This window comes from Chelonoidis abingdonii, chromosome 1, assembly GCF_003597395.2.
Source record: "Chelonoidis abingdonii isolate Lonesome George chromosome 1, CheloAbing_2.0, whole genome shotgun sequence".
In the NCBI taxonomy this organism is placed as follows: Eukaryota; Metazoa; Chordata; order Testudines; family Testudinidae; genus Chelonoidis; species Chelonoidis abingdonii.
Window position 1 is genome coordinate 45,522,844 of NC_133769.1, and position 26,858 is coordinate 45,549,701.

At 39.2% G+C, this 26,858-nt stretch overlaps 1 protein-coding gene across 8 annotated transcripts in view; it reads left to right on the plus strand.

Annotated features, from left to right (window-relative positions):
- Positions 1 to 26,858, plus strand: part of CADPS2 (calcium dependent secretion activator 2) — a 591,461-nt gene that overhangs the window by 430,175 nt on the left and 134,428 nt on the right. For all 8 annotated transcript variants that reach the window (XM_075065313.1, XM_075065326.1, XM_075065319.1 and 5 more), the window contains exons 14-16: positions 7,875 to 7,976; positions 16,358 to 16,421; positions 19,492 to 19,615. In XM_075065313.1, the coding sequence (XP_074921414.1) occupies positions 7,875 to 7,976; positions 16,358 to 16,421; positions 19,492 to 19,615 (290 nt within the window). The remainder of the gene's footprint in view (positions 1 to 7,874; positions 7,977 to 16,357; positions 16,422 to 19,491; positions 19,616 to 26,858) is intronic.

The following is a 26,858-nucleotide window of genomic DNA, read 5'->3' on the forward strand; positions in this document are numbered from 1 at the left end:
GGCTCTATTGTACAAATTTTCTTTTGTAAGGATGTTTAAAGTATAGTTAATATAAACACCAAAATGCTTGGTCTTCAAATGCCTGCTGGTTAAAGGAGTACCAACATGCTGTACTTTAATTTGTTCTCTTTCTTCTGTGTGTTCCTCCTTAACTCACATGCCTACTTTTTGAGCACATAACGGCTTGCTTTTCTCAAACTCCTTTCACATGTTCCTCAGATTCTGTTAGTCTTTAATTAACAACACTGAGCTTTGAAGGAAAATTCAGGTATTAAGAGCTTGTTAAATGAATAAGAGAATTCTTTTCATCAAAGCTGCAGACTTAATCTTTCTGTGACTTAAAGATAGTAAATGCATGTTTTTCACTTGCAGATTTGAAAACTGATCTGTTTTGTTTTGTTTGTGTTTATTCTGAGTGCATGTTACATGTTATTCTGAGTGCATGTTTCACTGTGCATGTTACATTTCAAAACAAGCATTCTTAGAAAGGGTTGAGGCTTTTTTAGTAAATTTGTTTCTAGCCAAAAAGCTTGGGGGCGGGGGGAGAGGGGATTCTGAAATGTAATACACTATAAAAATCCACAGGTGAAATTAATGGCTCCATGTAAACATTATGAATTAATTTTTTTCTTGCCTTACAACTCTTTTATTTTCTCTCTTTTGCTGGTACATTTTTGGTAACAATGCTGTACCTATCTGTCCACATGGATTCAAATCCAAATGTCAACTTGTGTATTCCTCCTTATTTTAATTTTTCAGTTTTCATCTATTTTGGTAATGCTAGAAAAGATTCTATTTTTTTAATATTTGGACATATGCAGATCAGTAATATCAGTTACTGTGCAGATGACCAGTATCACATAACACTTGAAAATAACTTAAACTGCATTCAGTTGAAAACAAATATACATACACCCTATTATCACCTCTATAGGCAAAAGCCTGATTGAAGGTCAAGAGATTCACACTCTGTCAAACCAGGAGGAGAAGCTACTTCCAGAGTTGAGGGCCCTTCACTGAGAACATTCTGCCATCAGTCCTATGACATTCGTATCTAGGGACGGTAAACTTGAGAACCCCATTTGATCTCATCTGCTGCAGCAATTAACAGGGGCCCTAGTCCTGCATTACACTCAGTGACTCCTGCAAATTACTTGGAGCATTTAACTCCTATTGACATCAGTGTTTCACAGGAGGGTCTCCACACCTTACAGGATTGTGCCAAGTGAGAAATGATTGGGGTCAAGGAAATCTCAGCGTTCAAGGAAATCCCTAAATTTGCTGTTTGATCAATCACTATTCTAAAGGCTGGATAGAGTATGGATAACAATTTGCAATACTGTCAGTTTTTCTTTCTGCAAAAGGATCCTGGAATCCTCTTTTCTGCTAGGAGACCGTTTAACAGTCTCCACTAGCAACAAAGTTGCTTCCTCTCATTTTATTTTACTGACCATTATGAACACAAGTCCAACTCACAGTAGGGTTTCAAACCTTTTGATATCTCTAGAACTGCAGTGAGTTAAACTTATTGAAAAATGAGTAGAGATGACATTTCATCTCTGCTCCTCAGGCATGAATATATTCCAGCAGAAGCAGACGGGCCAGTCCAAATCCACTGATCTGATCCTCAAAAATAAGTGGGAATTTTACAAGTGATGAAAAGTATTATTTTTCAATAATTCACCTAGCTGTGCAGTACCAAAAGCATTCGTGGTGGATGAGATTTTGTGGTTGCTGTTTAGGAGGAAAGGAAAACCCATTATTTACCTCTTCATGTAAGGGAAGAAGATGCTTAATGGTGGAAGGCCATAGGTGGTCATCAGTAGATTGGTCCACCAACTGTAAAGTACTGTACTCTCATTTAGAGACATCTGAAACTTACTTGGGTCCGTCAGTTGCCATGGATGGACCCATGGAAGAGGTCCTAAACTGCAACAAGAAAAATGAGCTCTGAATTGAAATTGAAAAATCAAGTCATCTGTATAACTTTTCCTTAGTTGGTAAGAGGGTGTCACAAATATTGCTGTTAGCTCCAGAAGAGTACTCAGGTGATTTATGGAGCAGAAAAGCTTTATCATTCCACAAGACCAATGGAAAGAAAAGATTTAATTCTAGTTGCCCTGTGCTACCGGCCAGATTAGTATGTTCCTGTGGAAATGGACAACAAAATAACACTAAAACATACAAATATCTAGTTAAAAAATGTCAGCGCCATTTTGTTTTAATCTCGTTTTAACTTTGAAACAAATGAAGAAAAAGATTTGGAAGAGTAAAACAAGAATGCGTTTTGAAATTTGTTGTTTTTCTGTATTTTTAAGATAGAACTATCTTGGGGGCAGGTGGACTACCCCTTACTCTTGTGGGTGAGCGGTTACTTACAGGACTAACAGAAACTGCATCTGAAAGTAAATGTTCAGTATTTTAAATCAGGTTATGTCTACACTGCATTTAAACACCTGCAGCTGGCCAGTGTCAGCTGACTCAGGTTTGCGGGGCTCGGGCTAAGTCGCTGTTTAATTGCAGTGTAGACATTAGGGTTTGGGCTGCAGCCTCCCACTTTCCTCCCACCTTGCAGGCTCCAGTCTGATCCTGAATGTCGACACCACAACTGAACAGCCCCTTAGCCCAAGCCCCATAAGCCTGAGTCAGCTGGCATGGGCCAGCTGCGGGTGTCTAATTGCAGTGTAGACATATCTTAAGGAGTTCACTATCTGGCCCTCATTTATATCTTGGAGAATAACAATTGTATATGCTATTCTACCACAGTAACATTTAAGTGAAACAAGAAAACCATGTTTGAAAGTTGGGGCTATTTTCGAAGAGCACATTTTGGAGGGCTCAGTCGTACCTTATTGTCTATTGTACACATTTTCTGACATCTTTTTGTGCTTTCCTTATTCTTCTTGCAGCATGCTCAGTTCTGTCGAAACACTCACAGCAAATACATTTGGCAGTTGTAAAAAATTTAGGTATTGTCCATGTGGTTCTGTGTGACAAACTCAGTGAAGTGACAGTTCCTTTGTATGTAGTTATTCTAGTCTTAGTGCAGGTTGACAGATGTGACATTCTCCTGGTTCACCTTTCTCTCTTGTCATTATCTGGACCCCTGGCTCTTTCCTGTCACATGTATAATATGCCTCAGTGAGGTTTAATATGACAGAACTATTTACTTTATCACTCCATAGCACAATCTCTCTTGACAATGAAATCAGACAGTGAAATTTACTCAAATTTGAACACGTTCCATCTGTCAGGGGGCTGAGGCAAACTGTCAGGGCATCCATCAAAAGAGAGAAGATAAGGTATTTGCTCTTTCACTTCAAATTTATATGATAGTATATTGATGTACATAACTACACATACCTTCACCATATCTGACTTTTGTTCTTTGAAATAATTTAAAGAGTTCAGGCATGTTTTCCTCCTTGACCTGACAGGTCACAAATATAAATGATTATGAGGGTAGGGAGTTGTTGCTTTTGATTTTACAGCACATTGTGTCATGACCAGGTAACAGTCTATCACTTCTAGATTTAATGTTGGTTGAGAAAGTTAAGATCAGAGTTTAGCCAGTTGACCTTTCATTAATTTTTGGTGGTTAGTTTAAATAATTAATAAATGAAAGCATTGATATGTCTTTTCAAACATGCTGCACAGGGAAATGTCATGGGTTGTATATGGCAGATATATAATATTGGAAATGTTTACTTCAGGTTTCTGTAACTCTTCTGTATAACTTTTCGTGCAATATTTTTAATGATATACATTTTAAGGTCCTGATTCTGTAAAACATTCTTATTCAGGACAAGACTTGAGCATATGCTTAAATTTGCTCTTAAGTTAAAGTGTGTGCTTGTATAGGATTGGACTTAAACATTTACTTAGATACGTTCCAGAATCAAGGCCAGTATTCCTTGGGCCACATCACAATCTTCTTGTTCATTAGAATTTATTGAGAAACTGAGTACAATTTGACACTATAGTCAAATTACACTATAGTAATTGAATGTCTGTTTCTCTCTTTATTTGTTATTTTCCTGGCTTACTGTCTTTTGATGTTCAAAAGCTGAAAATAGATCATTTAAATAGTAGATAAAATTTTATTCACAAATCATGTGTAGTCCGTTGCCTTGATAATTTCCAATCTCTTTAAATTTTTATTGTTTTAAAGCATATTGTCGCAAACCTTACTCCTATGAGCAGTCATGCATAGTTCCATTAAAATCAAGCTCATTAACTCTATAGGGTTACTTGCAGGAGTAGTAACGTTTTAAGTATTGGGCCCTTAATTTTTACCTTTTGTGCCTGATTTGGTTAAAAAATAAAAACAACTTCCTTAGCATAAAAGCCTTGCTAAGGAGTTTAAATCAGAGATAATTTTTCAACATTTATTTACAACTTGTTTAGAAATACTATTCCAGTATTTTGATATATATGTCTGTCTGCATATAAAAAATAAATACATTGGAATTTATGCAACATTTTTAAATTTGAGATATACTTTAAAGAAAACAAAGTATTGGGATATTTACAGTCTGAGCAAAATAGGAAATAATTATGAATGTGATTTGTTAAAAAGTAAATTACAGCCCGACACGCCACGTTTGCAGTGGTAACTCTGCACAGGAAATCCATTCCTTTCTCAACATGCTGTGGACTGACCGTTTGAATTCATGGCCTAACTTCTTTTCATTAACAATAACAAGCCACAAATAAACTGGAGCTTAAATTAATTGCCAGTATTTTAAATGTCATTGGTTCTAATCATCTTGTTAATTCAATGCCCAGTATTATTTTAATTGTATCAGTTTCCCTTTTGACACTTTTTCATGAAGTAAATATAATTTATAAACATGCAGGTCTGCTCATTATAAAACATAATGGTGTCTACTGTCAGTGAGAGACATAGAAAAATGAGTAGGCAGGTAAACTTTTTTTTAATTGCTATGTACTTGCATTTAATATTCGTTATAGCTAATGCATTAATTATATTTCTATGGTGTAAAAGAAAGGTACATTATAATTTGCATGTACTCACACAGAATTTAACTGCTTTTTCAGTTTTATCGTTTCTATGTAGTTAGGGTCTCTCATATATTCAAACTATGGTAATACAATTTGTCTCCAATCACTTATCTATTCTTTGCATTTTTTGAAGTGATGTTATTAGATAGCTGAGATGCAAACTTAGGTGACTGTATATCCTTAGTTCTATTATATAACTGAATCAAAAAGGATTTATGTTGAAGTAGCTGGGAAAAAATACACAGAAAATTGTACTGGAAAGATCAGACATTTTGGGTTCTGGACAAGACGTCTAACGTGAGATTCACCTTGGTGTGGGTACAAGGCCCTCTGAATCACTCAAGTTTCATGGGAGAGGAGATACTGATTGAAAGGTCACACCTAATTTTTATTAGACATTTACTTGGGAATGTTGAACCCTGTATAAATTTGTTCACACCAGGTTAAATCTCTTAAGGAATCCAGTAATAATTATGCTTCCTTTGGCATATGAATGCTCTTTTTCTAGGTGTGTATTCCTTCAACGATTCATAATAGACAACATTTACCATTGTGCAGAAACCCAGCTTAAGGTCTAAACATTGCTTAAACCCCACTTAAGCCCTTCTGTGGGTTTACAAGGAACTTAAACAGTGCATGGACCTTGTACTGGCCCTCTGTACAGAGATGAATTTCACCCAGGCTATCAGCTATCAAAGCAAGACCTTTAGAGATGCAGTTGAGCTAATGGTTTATTTTTATATCAAGTATTTGCCTGTATTTAAGAAGGGGGTGTCATGGTAATTTTCCCCAATCTGAACCTTAGAGTCCAAAAAAAAAGGGGTACTAGCATGAATTCCTCTAAGCTTAATTTCCAGCTTAGATCTGATAAGCTGCCACCAATCAGGACTTGGAGTGCCTGATAAACCCTGGTCTCCCCAAAACCTTCCCTGGGAACCCCAAGACCCAAATTCCTTGAGTCTCACAACAAAGGGGAATAAACCATTTCCCTTCCCCCTCCTTTCTTCCTCCCAGATCTTTCCCGCCCTGGGCGTACACAGCACAGAGAGATCAGGTTTTTTTCCCTCTCCCCACCCCCCAGGCTTTTCCTTCCTGGGTTATCCTGGAGAGATAGCTCCAGCTATTCAAGCTCCATGAATCTAAAACAAAGAGGAAATTTACCTTCCCCCCTCCCTGCTCTCTCTCCCCACCAAGTCCCTGGTGAGTACAGACTCAATTTCCTTTGAGCCTTAACCAGAGGAAAAATTAATCAGGTCTTTAAAACAGAAAAACTTTTAATAAAAGAAATGAGAATAAAGATAATCACTGTAAATTCAAGATGGAATATTACAGGGTCTCTCAGCTTATAGAAACTGGGGAAAAGCCTCCTCCAGAAGAAATACAATTTAAAATACTTCCAGCCAAATACACATTAAAACTCTACCAGCCAGATACACATTTGCAAATAGAGAAAACTAATTAAAAAGACTAAACTGCCTTTCTACATGCACTTACTACTTGAATAGAAAATTAGAACCTGTAGTACATCCGGTCACTCTCAGATCCCAGAGAGAACACAGACAAAAAAAACCCCACACAAACAAAGACTTCCCTCCACCGAGATTTGAAAGTATCTTGTCTCCTGATCGGTTCTCTGGTCAGGTGTTGCAGGTCACTGTTTGTTAACCCTTTACAGGTGAAAGAGACATTAACCCTTAGCTATCTGTTTATGAGAGGGGTTATGTTACTTGATAGATGTTTTTCAACAAATGTATTAGAGTAATATTATTTTAACTGTTGAAACATAGCTTTCCCTTTTGCAAGTGCAAATTTACATTTGTAGTTTAGCACCCATAAAATGGAATTACAGGTACCAGTCAGAGGCTCTGCACTTTGAAGTACCTGTTTTTCACCTGTAAAAAGGACTGAAGATGTGCAAATATCCAGATTTGCACTGGCAGTTTAGTTGCAGGTGCAAATTTTGCAGGTGTAAATTGCACCCACAGAAAGGGCACTTCCTAAAGGTTAGTTAATAATTACTGCAAGTTGAATGAGGAAAAAAATAGACAGTTTGTTTTGAGAAAGGACCTCGTTTGTTGAAGTCTCTTTTGCTGTATACCTGGTCTTCCTCCAATGTTCTGGTGGCTGCTCTGTCTTGTTCACTTGCTGCTTCTTGTTCAGTTGATGGAGTTTCATTTGATAGGTCTGACCCTAATTGGTGCTCATTCCCTCAGGGAGGGATTCTTAGGAGCTGCCTGCTAGAGGTGGGAAACTTTTTCATGGTGGGAAGCTTTTCTGCCATGTCAGCAGCACAGTGCCTCAGGGTGGGTACCTCCAAGGATCAGGGAGTTGGAATTCAGAAGACTAGGCCTGAGTTTTGGGCAGGAATGCTCAGTTGAGTGTGCAAGAATAGGACCTATCTGGGGAATGGATCAGAAAGACTATCTGTGCTACCGTTTATTGGGTAACCATGGCTGTTATTGGGAGGGGTCTTTATGACAGGGATGCTGGAATGAAAGACTGCAGGGAAATGGGAGCCAGATAGATAGTTAAGAATTTGAATTTCTAAGCTCTTGTCTGATTGATTTCTCGATATAAGTTTCCGCCTCGTTCTTTAACTATATACATATATTATTACTGGGATTATTTCAAAGCAATGGAGAGAGTGCAAAGGCCCGGGAGAACTCTGGGTGTAGGAATGGGGTAAATCACAGTGCTTACATTGAAGAATGTTGTTCAAACAAAACTCACTGCATAGTTTTAATCGATTAAAACATACCAAGACAGAACACAGGTTTCGTTTCTATGATTATGATGATATGTGGAAGAAAATGTTGAACAAAAGATAAAATAACTCTATCATATTACAGGCCTGATGGAATCGGAACAGTCTCAAATGAAGAGAAAGAAAGGTTTGAGGAGACTAAAAACCGACTTTCTTCCCTTTTAGAAAACCAGATAAGCCACTTCAGGTGAGTGTGTAATTCATTCAGTGCATATGAAGCTTCATTCAAAATGGTTTTGACATGGTGGTGTTCATTGTTGTGGCTATGAACAAGGCATAGTAAAGATAACATAATTCATTTATAATAGATGTTTTTCAAAAAGATATAATTTAATTTAATCACACATTATTGGCCTATAACGTTCACTTATATAACAGAGGAGATTAATTCCTTCCAATGTGGGAATCACTGGATGAAATTCTATGGCCTCTGACCTCCTGCATAACAGACTAGATGACCATAGCAGTGCTTTTGGCCTTAAAACCTTTGACTGTAATTCTAGCTCATGATTAGCTGAAAATCTTCAAATGAAGATGAGTGAGTAAGCCATAACTGAAGTCTTGAATAGTTTTAATGAGTACGATCCATATGGAAACTGAGTGCCTTGATTGATTATAGCTGAGTTAAGTTAAAATTATTTTTTTAACCATTGAGCTAATCAGATCCCATATGCAAATCTCTATTTCCTGACTGGACCAATCAGAGGTAAATATTTTTCTGGGTATCTAATCTTTCTTTACTAACCTTTATATGTTTATACATTTTCCCCCATATCAAGCCAAGTTCTTGCTCCCTAGTCCTCAATGAAGAGTTTGTCCATGCTGAGTTTCAAATTTTAGCCATTTTTGTTGTTGCCCAGTTCAAAAACTTGATTTAAAATTAAATCACAAAGAAAAGAGTATTTCTTCTTCAAGGGATCCTCTACAACAGCAGTTCTCAAACTTTTGTACTGGTGACCACATAGCAAACCTCTGAGTGCGACCCCCCTTATAAATTAAAAACACTTTCAAATATATTTAACAACATTATAAATGCTGGAGGCAAAGTGGGGCTTGGGGTGGAAGTTGACAGCTCACGACCGCCCATGTAATAACCTCACGACCCCCTGAGGTGTCCCGACCCCCCAGTTTGAGAACCCCTGATCTACAAGGATTCCAGTTTTGATTCACATGCACCCCATGCACACAAGGTCAGATTCTTTTGGCCAGCAGTGTCCATTGAACCTACATCTGAGCCCTAGATGTCTTTGTGTCCCCGCCAGAACCAAGGGCATAAAGGGTAGACTGGGCCTAACCAATCCTTAGTTCCTTTTTACTATTCATGGCAGCAAACCAGAATCCTTGAAGTATCCCACCAGCCTTTCTGCGCACTGTACTACCTATTGTTTGTTATTCGTTACTCTTGTTGCCTGTTGGCAACACACACGTGCACAAAAGAGAGAGAGAAAAATTCTTATTTTAGTCAGGTTCTGGATTTAGGCTAGAACACTCCCTGTACAGGTGTTCTAGCAGAATGTAAGAGAAATCTCAAGAGTTTAAAACCTGCCCCTCATCTGAAGCTTCAATGCCACTTCATGATGGGCCCTATATGTGCCCATTTTGTTTAGAAGAGGAACAGTTCCCGAGTGATGTACCATATATCACCCAGGACTGGCTCCATGTTTTCGGCTGCCCCAAGCGTCGGGGGGGAAGAAAAACCACATGCTACTCTATTCTTCGGTGGCATTTCGGTGGCGGGTCCTTCACTCCCTCTCGTCTTCGGCAGCACTTCAGCAGCAGCTCAAAGAGGATGAGAGGGACTGAGGGACCCGCTGTCCAGTTCCTGACAAAGACCCGGACAGGCTGCGCCAATAGTGGACTGAATGCCGCCCCTTTGTATTTGCCACCCCAAGCACCTCCTTCCTTAGCTAGTGCCTGGAGCTGACCCTGATATAACCCCTCGTTTGGGTGGACTTAGAAAGTCAGAGAAGCCTGCCTCAATTTGTTCCTCCTGGAGTGCCCTCTGCAAACTCCTCAGACATCAAAAGGAAGGACACAGCTGAACTTCACTCCTCAAGTTGGTCCCTCTCCATGAGTGCCCTGGTGAAACAAGATTCCACTCTGAACTCTCAGGCTATGTAAACCAACAAGTGCCAGTCATCACCCACCATTCCAGCTTTGATTACCTCTGAGGAAGTAGGAAGAAGCCCTGCTCCAGAATTAAGCCAAGGCACCAGACACATAAGTTTTACTTATCTCAGTCTCAACAGCCAAGGGACAGCCAAGAGCCTGACAAGGGTCTCTCTGGCATCCTGGCACCAACTGTTAAGAGAGCACTGGTGGTATCCACTGAACTTGCATACCACCTCTCTCTTGGTGTTGAGCCTTCAGTTTCTGGCATTTGTGCACAAGCAATATCAGAACAGTGTTCCTCAGTGACCAGCACATCAACACCTAGTGTATTGATACTGAGGGCATATACAGTACTGAGTGATTTATGTGAGTCCTGGTACTGGAGTCTCCTCTTCTATGAGATTGTGGGTGGTGTGGCAAACTCAGGACAGTTAGCTACCAGGAGAGGGGTAGTAATTGGTCCCGGAAGGATTAGCCCTAGAGGAATGAGGTTCAGCTGGGACAGGGGTTAGCAGGGAACTAATCAGGTTCAGCTGGCACCAATTGCTGGAGACCTTTTTAAAACCTCCCTGGCAGGGAAGCAAGGAGGGGAGGAAGAGAGAAGCAGAGTAGCTGCCAGCAAGTAGGGGCAGCTAAACTCTGAGACTCTCCTTGGAAGGCAGCTTGCATTCTCCCCAGAAGGAGAAGAAACTAGAACAAGGGGCTGGCTGAGAAGGGATCAGCCAGACCCTGAGAGATTGGGAAAGGTTTTTTTTCTGTTTTCTTTTACCAAGCCTGTGTCTCCGGAGCTGAAAGGGACTGAGCAAACAAACGGAGAGGCAGGTACTTTGCCACAGTGGTGATAACTAAGCGACCAGCTATTGAGTTTGTCAGTCCAGCAAGTGAAGGCAAAATCTCCAATATTGACTTCATCCTCTATCGGCTGAGGGAGCACAGCAAAGCCAGGGCACCTGTGACAGAACAGCCCCTCCCTTGGAAGAGGTATATTTTTAATCTCCTTTTGGGCATAGTAGGAACTCCTCTCCTACACTCTTACCTTCCCCTCCTCGTGTAGCACAATAGAAGTCAGGAAGAGACTACTCTAAGGAGGAATCTGTAAGGGCCAGCAGGAAACAACCTACGGTTCCCCCATGTGTCTGCCATACTCATATGAACCCTGTCCCTACTGGACACCCTGGGGACTGCAGCGATATTCAGGCATCATCGGCTCCTTCTAGGCTTAGATTCCCCTTCCCAAAAAGGCAATATAGACCTGCAGAGCCAGGTCAGCTAGTGCAGCCTCAGATCCTGAAAAGATAGAAAGAGGGAGGTGATAAGGATCAGTGTTTACAAGGGGAAGAATAATTTGTCCCTGCCGCGATCTCCTCATTCTCTCTTGACAAAGCAGCAAATCTCTCAATGTCTTCTTCATATACTCATCAAGTATATGGCAGAAATTCTAGATATATCTCTGGAAGTGGATATATCTAGTGGAAGTGCAGGAAAAACTTTTCAAACTTCTGCACATCTTGCAGCTTTCTATGCCTGATAGACTTCGTATGCCTATAAATGAGCACTGTTGAAGCCTGTGAAAGACTTGTGGTGCATACAAGCATCCATTTTGGCCATATTGAAATGAGCCAACTATTTTTATGCCCATCCAGTTCCATGGTATTCTGGTAGCTGCATTCCAAGAGACGCTGAAGCAACAGAGTCCTTTCAATTCTATATCTAGGGAGAGAAACCCAAAGAAACTGGACCTGTTTGGATGCAAAGTCTATTCATTTGCCAGTCTCCAGATGCACGTGGCTAATTTCCAAGTTCTTCTGACAAATGAAATTATATGAATTGGTACAACCTGTCTTATTTAGTGGGCAAGCTATCTCAAGAGCATCAACTGGAGATAAACACAGTCATATCCAAGGGACAACTTATTGCCCACATGTCCTGAAAGGGCCAACACAGTCTATGACTACATCAGTGACTGTGAGAAGATCTTTTTGGACCCAGTCTTCAGAGGTTCCTAGGTTAATCCAAACAACAACTGATGAATTGCCCTTTGAGAGCAACAAACTTTTTAATTCAAAGACAGATGAGGCCAGACATTCCTTAAATGGATGGCCTCTAGGGCAACTCTGTGTTCTCTGGGCCTCTGTGTTCCCACCCCAAGAAGGAAGCAAGCAAGACCACCGGCCTCTTTTGTACATAATTCTTCTGCTCAGTGTTATCACCAGCCCCAAACGATCTCAGAGTTGCCAAGAAGGAAGCAAAGGTTCCACTGATGATGAACCTCCACTTCTTCTTCCTCTGTCTCAGAATCTGGGTCTTACATCAAGCAGCTGCTATGATTCCAATGTCAAGATCCTGATAGCAATGCTCAAAAATACTCCTTTTTACCTCCCCTTGCCCTCCTTTGGCAGCTTCCTCTTTTAGTTTCATTAATTTTGGACTCAGAACTTCTTCGACCAGTAGGTCCTGGAAATTTGTAAACAAAGGGTACTTTATCTGATTCTTCTTACTCCTTACCCAATCCTTTTCAGGGACTTTTCTCACAACATACTTCCTTGTACAATTTGAAGCAGTAGAGAAATTGCCCTTAGAGTTCAGAGACAGGGATATTTATTTTCATTACCTTTTCATCCGAAAGAAGAAAGGGGTTTGGCTTTCCATTCTTGCCCTTCAGCATTTCAATAAATTCATCTGCCATTTTAAATTTAGGATAGAGATGCTAGCCTCCATAATTCCCTTGTTAGAACCTGAAGATTGGGTTATAGCTCTTGACCTGCAAGATACCTATTTCCACATATCCATTCATCTAGCCCTGAGTAAATAGCTCAGATTCCTAGTAGGAACCAGTGCAAGGTCCTGCCCTTTAGGTCTTTCCACAGCACTGAGGTTATTCACCAAGTACTGGGCAGTCATTGCAGCTCATCTAAGCAGACAAGGAATCCAGGTTAAACCAACCCTCAATAACTATCTGATCTGGAAGTTTCCACTACATGCATCTGACGAAGTAGGTATTCACCCACGAAAGCTCATGCTCGAATACATCTGTTAGTCTATAGGGTGCCACAGGACCTTTTGCTGCTTTTACAGATCCAGACTAACATGGTTACCCCTCTGATATCTGATCTGAGTAATCTTAAATTCTTAACATTGCTGAACACTAAAAATCATGATCATATTAAAGATAGTGTATTTATGACTTATTACAACAATCTGTAACCCTATGCCCTATGACTGCAGAAATGTTAACAGGCCAGTTCACTTTGAATAGTCTCTTAGAATATGTGTTAACTACTTAGGCTAAACAATCTGTTCAACTTGGCATTTAGCTGTAACACTCTGGGCTTGTCTTCACTGAAGGCTAAATCAGCACCACTGCGATTGATGCAGCAGAGTCGATTTAGCAGGTGTGGTGCAGACTCAATAAGGTGACGGGAGAGTACTCTGCCGTCGACTTCAGTATTCCACCTCAACGAGAGGTGGAAGCTATTTCAATGGGACAGCGTCTTAACTAGCATAACTGAGATTGACTTACATCATTAATGTAGACAAGGTTTCTGACTACCTTTCCCAGACCTGAAGAACTCTGTAACTCGAAAGCTTCTCTCTCACCAGCAGAATTTGGTTCAATAAAAAATATTGCCTCACCCACCTTGTCTGATGTGAGTAAGATTACCCGAGTGGGCAATCAATTTCTTTGAAATAACCTTAAAGCTCTTTGCCACTCTGGGCATCACACTTAACCTCAAAGGGCCCTGTCTTTTTACACTGACAGGACAAACTCATTCAGGAACACACCAAGAGTATGTGTACACCAGAGACTTTACAGTGGCAGTGCTGTACAGATGCAGCTGCGCCGCTGTGAGATATCTCGTGTAGCCACTCTATGCCAATAGGAGCGAGCTCTCCCATTGATATAATTAAACGACCTCCAATGTGCGGCAGTAGCTATATATAGCACTGTGCACACTACCACTTCTGCTGGTGAAACTTATGTTGCTCAGGGGTGTGTTTTCTCATGGCACAAGACTGTTTGTAGCATTTGTAGAGAGGTTTATAGGTCAGGAAAGGCCATGTCTACGCTAGCACTTGTCAGTAAAACTTCTGTTGCTCTCCCGTCGGCATAATGCGTTTACCCGAGCTGTACCGACACAGCTGTGCTGCTTTTAGCTCATAAGCATAGACATAGCGTAAGAGATTATCTATGTAGGTCTTCAACTGTGTAAGCGCATGTTATGAGTTAGCCAGATTAGATCCACCTAGCCACAATAGAGCTTGTTCCACTGCTGCCTATTTGACAAATATCCATGTTCCTGAAATCTACAGAGCAGCTACAAGGAACTTGTTCTGCACACTGACAAGACCCTATTCTTTGATAGGCTTTCAGACCAGATGCCTGCTTTGGAAGGGCTGTCCTGAAAGAAGTTTAAGTAGGATTCCCACTACTCATCCCCAAGTAAACAGACAGTTATTTATTAGTCACTAAAAGTGGAATCCAAGTGGGCAAGCACTCAAAGAAGAAAAAACAGTTACTTACCCTACAGTAACTTTGGTTCTTTGAGATATGTTGTCCGCATGGATTCCACAACCCACCCTTGTTCCCCTCTACAATAGAGTTCTACTTCTCTGGGATTGGGGATTGGCAAAGGAAATGAGGGACGGTTGGGCCTGCTCTGCCCTTTATGCCCGCAGGTGGAGAAGCAAGAGGACATCTAGGGCTCAAGTGCAGCCCCAATGAACACTGTTGGCCAAAATAATCCAATCTCATTCACATGGGGTGCATGCCTACCAAGAGTGGAATCCATGTGGAGAACATACCTCAAAGAACGACAGGTACTGTAAGTAACCATTCTTCTTTTTCCATTATCCCACAACTTAAAAATAGCTGAAATATATCTTTTCAAACTCTTCTAAAAAGTTCACCTTTTGGCAGAGACAAAGCATGGAAAAATGTAGCTGATTAAGTGAGTATTTTGGACAAGTATGACTGCATGAAAATAGGTGGTTGTAATGGAAACTGTTTTGTAGCCTTAATTCTAGTGGCAACTACAATACAGAACTGTAATTATTAATTATGGCCCTCTATACTTAGATTGTTTTCAGCATTGACTCGGAATTACATGCATTTTAGAAGTGTTACATTATTTACATGTAATATGAAGGAAGCATATGAACGTACCCAGAGGGATCTCTTGATTTGAAATGCTGAATGTAATCCAGGGATCAATAACATGTATTCATAAATGATGTCACCTACAGGTGAACAGGACTAAACAATAGAAAAGACAATACATGGATTATGCAAATACTCTGAGCAGGTTTAAGAAGGAGGAGGCAAATACAACAGCCAAATGTGTATTTTATTTAAAGATGGATTAAGGCTAAGGATTAAATCTGTTTTGCTAATTTGTTGTTATGCCCAAGGGTTGCTAGCACAACAATAAGAAACAAGCAGAAAGAAGGAGATAGTGTACTGGCACTATGTCTGCTGAAAAGATTTGTCTGACCTCATTTTCAGGGCTTTATTATAGATTGGCCAAAGTGATTACTAAAATTCATTGCTCTGAATCCTTTTATTACTGGTAAAATGATGTTAGAAAATGAAGCAGCCATTCTCACTAAACAAAAATAATAATATTAAAAGAAATGTAGTTTCATGCAAATAATCTCAGCAAAGTAGAAAATCCCTTTTTTGATTGGGGATATCCCATCAAAATACAGGTTTCATAGATAGGACTAGGATAACGTATGATGTTCTAAACTCTACAGACTTGAAGGAGTGGCAGGTGAGTTTTTTTGTTTGTTTGTTTCTGTAATCTGTTGAATTTATGGAATCTTTTCTTTTAATTAGTTAAGCACCAAAAGTGTGGTGGTGTTGTATGATTCATAAGAGGCTTGTGTCCTGGAAATCTTCCAATTAAAGCCAATATAAAATGCATTCATATGTAATGTAGTTATATAACAAAAGAGGAAATATTAGAGGAAATTTGCACCCATTGTAGTATTAATATTTTAAAAGTTTAGACAGAGATTTTCTTATGATTGTTAAACTAATATTAAAGCAAGATAGAACAGGTAAAATGCTACTTTACAGTTTCTTACTGGGATGTCTGCTAAAGTCATAAATGAAATCCCTTCTCAACACCATGGACACCTCTGACACCAAACTCGGAATATTTTTGTAAATACCATTCATAGTTTAATCACTGTGATGGGTGCTTTTTACCTTTTGGACTTTCAGAATCTTGGGGCTAAGCAAGAGGGATTCAGATTTCATTTAATGTTATCCTGTATATTGGATTAATGAAAAGATTTAAAGGTGTCTTCTGTCAATTTACAGTATACATGTACCTTGCATTAATGTAAATTAAGGGAATGATGTATGCACATTACATGTAAAATAAAATTCTTAATTTAGAAATTACACTCTTGATTAATGGGTCCTGTGTTTTGTTGTTGTTGTTTTTGAAGATACTGTTTCCCTTTTGGACGTCCTGAAGGAGCTTTAAAAGCCACACTTTCATTACTTGAAAGGGTATGTTTTTTTAATTTGTTTTAATCGTGCTGGAATACTTAATCTGTGTGTCCTATTATAATTGTGCCAGTGAGGACACCTGCACTTCTGTTTAGATACTGTTCTACTGGTTTCATTAATGCACTGCAACATTTTTCAACCATGACAGATAGAAAATATTTACATAAACTACCCAGAAGTCATTGCAGTGATTTCCTATTTCTTTATAAATTGATGGTTATTGAGCACAACCTCTCAAATGAAGGTGGTTATGATGAATCCTGGTCATGTGCCACCTGAGGCACATTGCGCATATACTTAACTTAACTTAAAAAAAACCTCCATAAAATTGAAATAAACTCCCAGTAAGGGCAAAAGTCAATTTAAGAAGAAAAGGCGAAGGGCTAAAGTCAGCCAAATTGGCCTGGAAAGCTGGAAATAAACTCTGGTCCTACAAATCCCCTGCACTGGTTCATAGGAAGGACAAGCAGTGTTAACAGCATCTATCCTCCCTTGGGAAAGAGGAGCTTTACATTTTAGAAATGACTCCATAGGAGTGGGAGGCTGCTGAGGGAATGAGCTAAAAGAAAACATTGTGTGACCACCCAGGCAATACCCCAGGTTGTCTAATACTGCCCAGCATTTAGATGGCACCTGAACCTATAGCTTCACGGAAGTGGAAGTGGCAGCCATTTTGTGCCGCTGAAACATTCCCTTGGCAGATTTTCTGCCTTGGAAGCCCTCTGCCAGGATCTATACCCAGTGGTGAGTTTGATTCTATCTATCCATTTTGTTTTAAAACTAACTTCATGTACTATTTTACCATATGTTTATAAATCTGTTATGTGAAAACAGCATTAAAATTTGTGTGCTGCAGAATGTACATTTGCATGTGCAAGTGCCAGCTTTGCATGCATACCTGGGACCCCATTGTTTTTTTTATACTTACTTTTGAAAAATTTGGTTCATACTTTCTAGTGTAGATGCTTTGATTAAAGATCAAGTCTAGAATAAACATAATCATGTAAAATCAGAACTGAATTTTGGTCACAGCTAACTGTAGGCAGCAAAGTGCAAATAAGAAAATTTTAAATAGCAAAATTAAGAGATATAAGTGAAACATTAAAGCAATTTTTTAGCTTTGTTGGATTATTAAAAATAGTGTTGGAGGCTGGAGGATATCAGACTCCCTTAGTATTATCTTTAAGGGAGATATAAATATTTAGATTTACATATTAAATTCTCCATGACCAATTCACCTCATTTATAACAGTCTTGATTTTTCAAATCTGTATTTAAATTTTAGTCAGTAATTAAGTGTGTATAAGAAAAATCTTTAATTTGTTCAAATGCTTACATTTGTCCACACATTGAAAAATGTAAATAGTTCTTTTCTGTATTTTTGTACATACTTTATTTATATTTTAAGCTACTAAAAGCCAACATATATGTAAAGATTGAGTTACATTGAAGTCACTGGCAAAGCTTCCGTTGTCTGTTCACGCCAGAAGAGACATAATGCCGTGGATGTGGTTTAACTAGGCCACAATTTTATTCACTTACAATATCTGGAAGTATGCAGCAATAAATTGTACAGTGCAGAGAGCAGACGTCAGCTCCCTGCTGATCTAAACATAGGAGATGCAATTCCCCTTCCTCTACTTCATTAAAGTGGGTCAAGAAAAGGAGGGGGGTCTCAGTGATGAGATGTAGGAGACCCAAACCTCCATTACTCAGCTCTCATAAGGGATTCTTTCCTGCAAATCTTTTTCCAGTGTATTTTATCCAATAACAGTATCCCATTTATACCAAGTACCTGCACTGGTCATCTGCCACAAGTTTTATGAATTAAGTTGCAATATTATAATGTAACCTCCTTACCCTACCCCACCTGGTCCCAGACCAGCAATGGGGAACGCAAAAAAACCCAAGCCACTCCAGCCACTTCGGCAGTGAGGGAAAAATTACTTCCCAACCTTCAAAGGAAAAGGGGCAACTACCACAGTACCCACAGCAGCTCAACACAGAACCTGGTCCTTTTGCCAGCTTCAAGAGAAGTGGGGAGAGGGAAGGGGCTTCCAGCCCAATCTGGGTAAAGAGGGTCTCTCCATGGCTACCTAGGCTATAAATACCCACACCACTCTTCTGGTCAGCAGGAAGGGCAGTGCTGTGAGCTTGTCCTTACATGACCCCATTTGCTTCCTACCTTCCTGTCCATCCCTGTAAACTTCCCCCTTCTTCCCATCTGCTGTCAGAGATCCCTTAAAGGGACAATGCTCCTTTTCTTCCAGCTAGCCAGAAAAAGACCTACTCTCATAAAGGTTACAGTGGGTATGTTAACTTCAAAAGGGATCAGGATTTCATCCACAGCCCATTTTATCTTGGTTACTAATTTTAAATGCTGGACGACTAGTCTCCTTTAATTTTTTTTAAAAGTGTCACAATTTTTTTGAAAGGCTGTTTATATTTACTAGCCTTCTACTGCTTCAAAAATTCAATGAAAGCCTGATACTTGTGCTGCCTAAAATAGTTAATCCTTTTTCATAAATGAGACCCGCTTAATTTTAATAGGCATACGCAGGAGGAAGAACAGTCAGTAATGGCAAGTCTTGATGCTGTGCTTTTCCAATATTTTTTTCATCTGTCAATGAGTGTTATGCTCATGAAATTGTTGGATGGATTTCACTGGCAAAGGCTTAGCATAGCACAGATAAGTCCTCTGCAAATTTCGCTACTCACGTCTCTAGCTGTGTGCCTTAATCTAACCTTCAACACTTCTGGTATTCCAGTCCTGGTTCTCGCTAGAACAGAAACTGACAATCATGCTGAATGGAGCTACACTGTAGGGGTGGTCTTTTAATGTGCATAAATGAGAACAAGAATGAAACCATCAAATTAATGCAACATAAATCAGGCTTTGAAGTCAAATCTTCAGAGCTAGTTTATTAACCAACTGTTATCTACTGAAATACCTCTTTGATTTCTGCATTTATTAGCAAATCTAAAATAGCCACTAGCGTACGTTCAGATTTTTCTCTTGGGCTTTAGCTAATGTGTGTAACCAATGTGTCTATGTTTGTCTCTGGGATAGGTTTTAATGAAAGATATTGCCACTCCCATACCAGCAGAAGAAGTGAAGAAAGTGGTTAGAAAATGTCTGGAGAAAGCTGCCTTGATCAATTACATGCGACTTACAGAGTATGCCAAAATAGAAGGTTAGTACAGTGATCAACTGCCAAAGTGGCTGTAAAAGCCAGTAATGCCTATTAACTGAATATTCTGTGAGCAGCCTTTTTCCTTTCCTGAACAAACCTGTACCACAGCAAGGGGACATGTCTCATTAAAATCTCAGCTGGTGAACTATAGAGCTTTTTCCTGTTCATTGCTTTAATATGCCTCCTGGGACCCTGCTTGAATGAAAGATCCAGACTTGATGTTTAAGTTATCCTTTGTTCTTATTTGATTTTTCTTTAAGCCTAAAAGTGTGTTCATGGCTTATTTTTAATTTCTCTAAGTATTCCTAATAATTAAATTATTGGCAGTACATTCTTGCCATATCAGCAATAACAGTGCCCTGAAACTTGGAAACCAAGGTGATAGAGACCTTAAGCAGCCAAATAGATAAGAGTAATTTTGTTTGTTGTTGTGATGTCTTGTCATTGTCCGTCAGAGATGGAAAACTTACTGGTGGTATATATAGTGAGATGTAACGGTAAACTGTTGAAATATCAAGTATCTTTAGATTATTTATAAATTCAGTAACAGAAATAAGCGTTATTTCTCATGATGATCTGTACTTTTTCTTTATTTACAATTCGTGTACATTTGGGATAATGAGATTCATCAGAATTGGTGCTAGTCAAGGAGTAGTTTATGATGTGCAATGTTATTGTTCAACATAAAGCTTTTATTACAGTAAGTCATAACATTGGGAAAAGTTTATGAAGCCATAAATGCAATAAAATTATTTTCAGAACGCATAAGGTAGTGTACCAGTCATCCATTGTATACTGGTACAGAGTTAACTTTAGGATCAGGAAAAAGGCATGAATCTCATTTTAAAAAAACATAGACAGTAGATGAGTTAGTTCATCAGAAGAAAGACCATAACATATGCTTAAGAGTTGCATGTTATTACTAAACATTAAAATATTTTTAATATAATTTGTAATAACATGCTGGAATTAAATATAGTAATGATATCAAAACCCAATGAAATGAAAGGAGGCCAATGTTTGTAGAAGTATTATTATTATTTTTATTTATTTATTTTTTTAACTCCATCTGTGGTCAAACTCACTGACAAACATGAGTTAACCAATCTCATGAGTGATTAACCAAAAAAAGAAAAAAAAAAAGCTATTTCATCACTATAGCAACCAATATTATAAACAGCAGTAACAATGTGAAGCGACCTTAGTAACCAGTTTATCATAATTAATTATGATATCACATTGTGTTAAAGCAAGAAGGATGAATATTAGGGGCTTTTTTAAAATGAGAGAGCCAAGATACCTCTTCTTCCTTAGCTTTGATAGTATGCATACTCATAATGGGGACTTCTGCTGTTCATTAATCTTGAGCTTTTAGCAGAACTGTTAGAATAATAAGTATAAAAATTTTAAAAATAAATTAGACACCACCAAAGCCTGTAAAAGAAACTTACTAATTTTAAAGTTGGATGTAGAAACACTTTATTTGCAGTTAAAAAAAAATACAGCATTGCACAGAGATTCTGAATTTTATTCTTGAAAAGTGTGGGAATGCAATTTTCCTATGGACTACATTCTGCACTTTAAACCACACATATAGTTCCCACTGAAATAAACAGGAGTTCCATGTGAGCATCCAAAGCAGAAGTTTGGCCCACTATATATTTTGACTAAAGTGAATTTCTTTGGAGTTTACTAAGCCCCTGCCGTGTCTGATGCATAATTAGCTTGCTCTAAGTGCAAGGCACGTAATGGAAAGTCCCAGATACAAAAGTCCATCTTTTAAATTTTCTTTTATATATATGGAAATATATAACATCAAGAAGACAATTTTTTTAAAGAACAAGAGAGCGTATACGTGTCTAAATCCCTATTGGCACCAAAACCTCATATGTCAAATACCTTATCCAATAGCTTACATTGTGTCTCTTTAGATTGATAGCAATCCTGGTCTGTCTTCATGTACTGAAATGGAGTTCTGGGTCCCCATAACAATAAGTATTACTTGCTTACTCCCTGCACTGGACTTTGGGAAGCATCTTAGCATTATGTAACCTGCACAGCATTCATGAGTATTGGAACTGATGCCTAATCAATTAATATTTCCAGTCATCAAACCAGCTTCAGTTAGTCAAACATCAGCCTACTCCACGTGCTGTAGCAGTTATACTGGCTACATATAAATCAATAACAATGAAGTACAGAATAAAGCTACAAAGATGGTTATCATAACAATAGTAACATACAGTGTTCTTATTCTGTGTTCTACTGCTTTTTCTCTCACCAATTTCCCAAGCACAATATGGGATGGATATGCAGGCTCAGTCATTGGGCATAAACCAGAAAGAGAACTGTTCCTAAAATGTAGTCAGATGGGAGTAGCAAATCAACAAGGACCACATGGAAAAGCACATGCATTACATACTCAATGGGAAAAGTCAGGTGATCTGTGAAAACTCATACAGGACAATCAGGGATTAAGAAATATCCTGTATTATTTGAAATTAAAATGTACTATACATTTAAATACATGATGAAAATAGAAAATACCATTATCAAAATTTCAACACGAGTTCAGCTTATTTTAATCCTCTTTCATTTCCCCATTTTTCTACCTCCTTTCCCCACATATCTCTTCATTACCAAAGAAGAAGTCTGTTCAGAATATCATTGTTAAAATTATCTATTTTTGGATGAATAGCATATGATTAATTCATTTTTTGAATTGCTTAATGATATTGAATTTTAAAGTGAATTTTTCAGTGCGTGCTTTTTTTCTTTAACTGGTTTGTGGTTGTCAAGTTTTTATTTGAAGAGCAAGAAGTGTAGTTTTCTGGATGCATACAGAAAAGTCAGTCAAAATTTTTAAATAGACAAGCACTGAAATGCCTGATTTGATATTTGTTCTGCTTTAATAGGGTTAAATTAAGCACTATATTTTTCTCTGATGGTGTCTTCATTTCTTTTTTCTTGCACTTTAGCAACAACAGAGAAGGATCCAGGTGATTACTATTTGTGTGTATGCATGATTGTACCCTTGCTTTCAGTGTGTTATATTTAAGTTAATTTAATTTATTAATTTATTTAAACAATCTCAGCATTTGAACCAGAACACAATAAAATATTACAATTAAAGTTGTGCTTGGAGTATAGTCCGTGCATTGTTTACCTATAGTGAAACATACATATGATGTGTATTATTTATTAACAATCTAGATAATTGTAAAATTCTATAATTTCTGGACTTTGATATAGTTTTGAGAATAATATTTTCATCACATTCTTCAAACAGAACATTTTGTTTAATTTGAAAAATATACACAGAGGAATTCATTAATAGTTTCTATGGGTTTTTTTTAATTGACTAAATTTATAATTAAAGGGACATTGTCAAATTACTTGAGACCCAAACTTTAGGTTTTCCGAGTATAAGCTTTTATGAAACATAATGAGCTAAATCCTGAATTTGGCCCTCTGTTTTTACTCCATTGAAATTAATAGAAGATTTCTAGAGTAAGGACCTTAATGTTTGGCCATATGTAAATCTAATTGTTTCCAATAAAACTTTAAGAAATAGGAGGAAAGATTACTGGCAAAAAATTGTTTAAATGGAAAATATTCTCTTATTTTTGTTTGCAGTTGAAACATGAGAATATCTTTCTAATATATAAGAATCAGAAAGTGAAACTTATTAAAAACTACAGTGAAATTGACTAGCCTATTTTCATTGATCCACCTGAACTCTCTATATACTGGTGTTTTCTGCAATGTCCATTACCACCCCAATGGGTGCTCCATGGAGTCTCCTGCCTTCTGCTTTGCCCAGATTGTTTGTTGGGTGTATGCGCACGTGCACACACACTACATGCCCTAAAAATGGTCAGATTGGATTAGCTTAATCTCCTTTCAAAGCTAGTTCCACAGTCAAATGCTCTCAGTAAAATAGCTAAGATGCTTTATTTCTGTCTCACATTTCATTCGGATCTTTGTAAACTGCATTGTTACAGAGGAGAGAAGTTTTGAGAGGTCATGGATGGAGATGTCTTTTAAGATCAGGACCAGGAACTTGAACTAGCAACAAAAATTTTGCTCAGTCACTCTCCAGATGGGAAGGGGGAAAGGCCATGATTATTACCTAGATAAAGTGGTGGAATAAAAATGTTTGTTAAATCTTCAGTGTTCACTCCTAGTCTAAAAATGAGGCTCAGTGCATGTCTGGTTAGGAGTATGGTGCTGCCAACTCTTGCAATTTTATCATGAATATTGTGTATTCTGCATTTTTCTTAAAGGTCCAGCTCCTAGAGTTGTGCAGTTTTGTTCTAATCCCAGTTTTTAATTAAAAAAAAAAAAAAATTTCTAGTGCTCACGGCTACAGAGAAAGGCTTGAGAACACAAACCATAATGGCCCAAAACCACCAGAAGGGAAATAAAGAGAACCCAAAATGTATATTTTTTTTAAAAAAATCAAAAATGGTAAGTTAAACTCATGATTTTGAGGGGCCTCACTCATGGTTTTTTGAATACTTAGGGCTGGCAATATTGGGTGTGAGCTTGCCTATGAGAAAGACAAGGCTACCATGAGGTACCAAAGAACGGATGCTATGGTAATCGTAGTTCTATTTATGTGGACACTAATTTCCCCAAGCATAATTAATCTAGGGGATTCTGGCAGCATGATGAACAGTGGGTCTGTCTGTTCCTCTAGGAACTCAGGAGAGTCCTCCTCTGGACTGTAGCCCCTTGGTGTCTTAGGTTTCTTTGCCTTGCAGACCACATTTGATTTCTGGATTGGGGCATCTGAGACTGAAGCGGAACAGGACTGATGTTTTGCCTCCCTTTGTCTTTCACTATGTCTACACCGGTGCACATATTCAAGTACAGGACTTTATACATGCTCACACATGCTTCCCAAACCCATTCCAAGTGTCTGTGCTGCACATGGGTATAACACTGTGTACACATATATACATGTGTCCACGTTGCTGCTGCTGTTACATGTCTCAAGAGACCAGGTCATAGGTGGTTGGGCCTAATGGTCAGAGCAGGAGTCAGGCCTAATGGTTGGAGTCTGAATGGCAGAGCCAAGGTCCGAGACAGAGTTGGAGCTGAGGGTCAGAATCAGATTACCTGGAGTCAGGGAAGGCAGAAGCAGGGCTGGTTCCCAGACAGGAGCGAGGCTGGGACAGGACTGGAACGAGACTGGGACAGGGCAGAATCTAGGCTGGAATGAGGTTGGGTCAGTGCAGGAGCAGGGCTTGGTGTGAGCTGAGCACAGGGAGGCAGAGAATCTACTGGCCTGTGCATTGAGCAGGCACTCATCCTCTGCAGCTGTTGAGCTTAAGAACAAGCCAACTGACTGCCTTAGCTGATCAGGTGGTTCTGCTGTAGCCTAGCAATGCTTATTGGCTGCCTGACAACTAGGCAAGTGCATCTACAGGTCCTCATCCCTGACAATATGACATTAGCACTATCATTTTGGGCAGTGTGCTAGAGTTCTGTGTCTCAGAGGGAGACACTGTAGGAACTGCTTTACTGTGTGCTGTTGGTACTGTCCCCTGCCATCACACATTTGCTGATGGCAGTTCCTGATCACGTTGCCCCTCACTGTTATTCCCTGCCAAACTGGGTGGAAGATATGCAGCAATGGAATGATGATTTGGTTCTGCTTCTGCTCTGTATTCTGGGACAAATAGTTATGCAGTGGAGTAGGCACTTGTTGAGGTACTGGATAGAATTTGGGCAGAACTTTCTGGCAAATTGAAGATGGCTGACTTTGAGAGTCAATGACAATTTATTCAGCTTACATGGTGTAGCTCAGGGGTCAGCAACCTTTCAGAAGTGGTGTGCCGAGTCTTCATTTATTCACTCTAACTTAAGGTTTCACATGCCAGTAATACATTTTAACCTTTTTTAGAAGGTCTCTTTCTAGAAGTCTATAAATATAACTAAACTATTGTTGTATGTAAAGTAAATAAAGTTTCAAAATGTTGAAGCTTTATTTAAAATTAAATTTAAAATGCAGAGTCCCCCGGACCAGTGGCCAGGACCCAGGCAGTGTGAGTGCCACTGAAAATCAGCTTGCGTGCCGCCTTCGGCACCTGTGCCATAGGTTGCCTACCCCTGGTGTAACTATAGTGAATGCTGGTATTACCATAGTGTACCTTTGGGTGTACTGTCACTTCTGGTTCAGGAGTAGCAGCACCATGCGGTGGAGTCAGATTGTTTGGCTTCAGTACTTCCCAATGACGAAGCAGATTTTCATGGAACTATGTGAAGCACTTGCACCAAACCTCCAGCACCAGAACACTCGATTCAGGAAAGCCATGCCAGTCCAGAAGTGGGTGGCTATTGCCCAGTGGAAGCTGGCAACACGAGACAGCTCTGGGTCCATTGCAAACCACTTTAGGGTAGGAAAATCCATCACTGGAGTTGTGGTTGTTCATGTCTGCAAGGCAATTAGCACTGTGATCTAGCCAGGGATGGTTACCATAAAAAAGTTCCAGAAATAATAGCTGAGTTTGAGAATATGAAGTTTCCAAGCCCTGCATTTGGTGGCACCCACATCCCAATACTTTGCCCATCACAAATGAGTATGTGAACCAAAAAGGTTACTATTCACTCATTTTGCAAGGCTTGGTAGACCACAGAGTCAGATTCATGGATACCAACATGGGAAATACTGGAAAGGTTTGTGATACCAAGGGGCTGAGAAGATTAGGATTGTACTTCAAAAAGGAAAGAAGGGACTTTATATTGTTCTGCACGGTTTGTCTGTGCCCACTGTTATTTTGAGGGACCCTGCATACCTACTTCTAACTTGGCTCACAAAACCATACCTTGACATATGTGACTCTGGCAGGGACTTCAGCTCCCACAAGGGACACCATTCCTCCAGGAGGGCAGGAGCAGCACCCCAGAGACAGCAGAAGCAGATGGAGAAGGGCCCTGGAAGAATTGTCACACCAAGCCCTGCTGTACAAGTCAGGTGGGAGAGGAACCAGTCTGGAAGTTGGATAAACACAGTGCAGTGCCTCTTTGCAATGGAGAGACAAGGGGCTTGTGCTGATCTCAAACTTCAGGGTATTCTCCATGGTCTCTGCTGCCTCCTTACCCTGGCCCTCATCGGCATCATGTTGGACATTGAGGTCAGCAGGGTTCAGGAGGGAATCATGAGCCACTTCAGGCTCTGTACTGGGAGCCTCTGACCGCACCAGATCATGCTCTTCATAGAAGAGGTGTATGACAG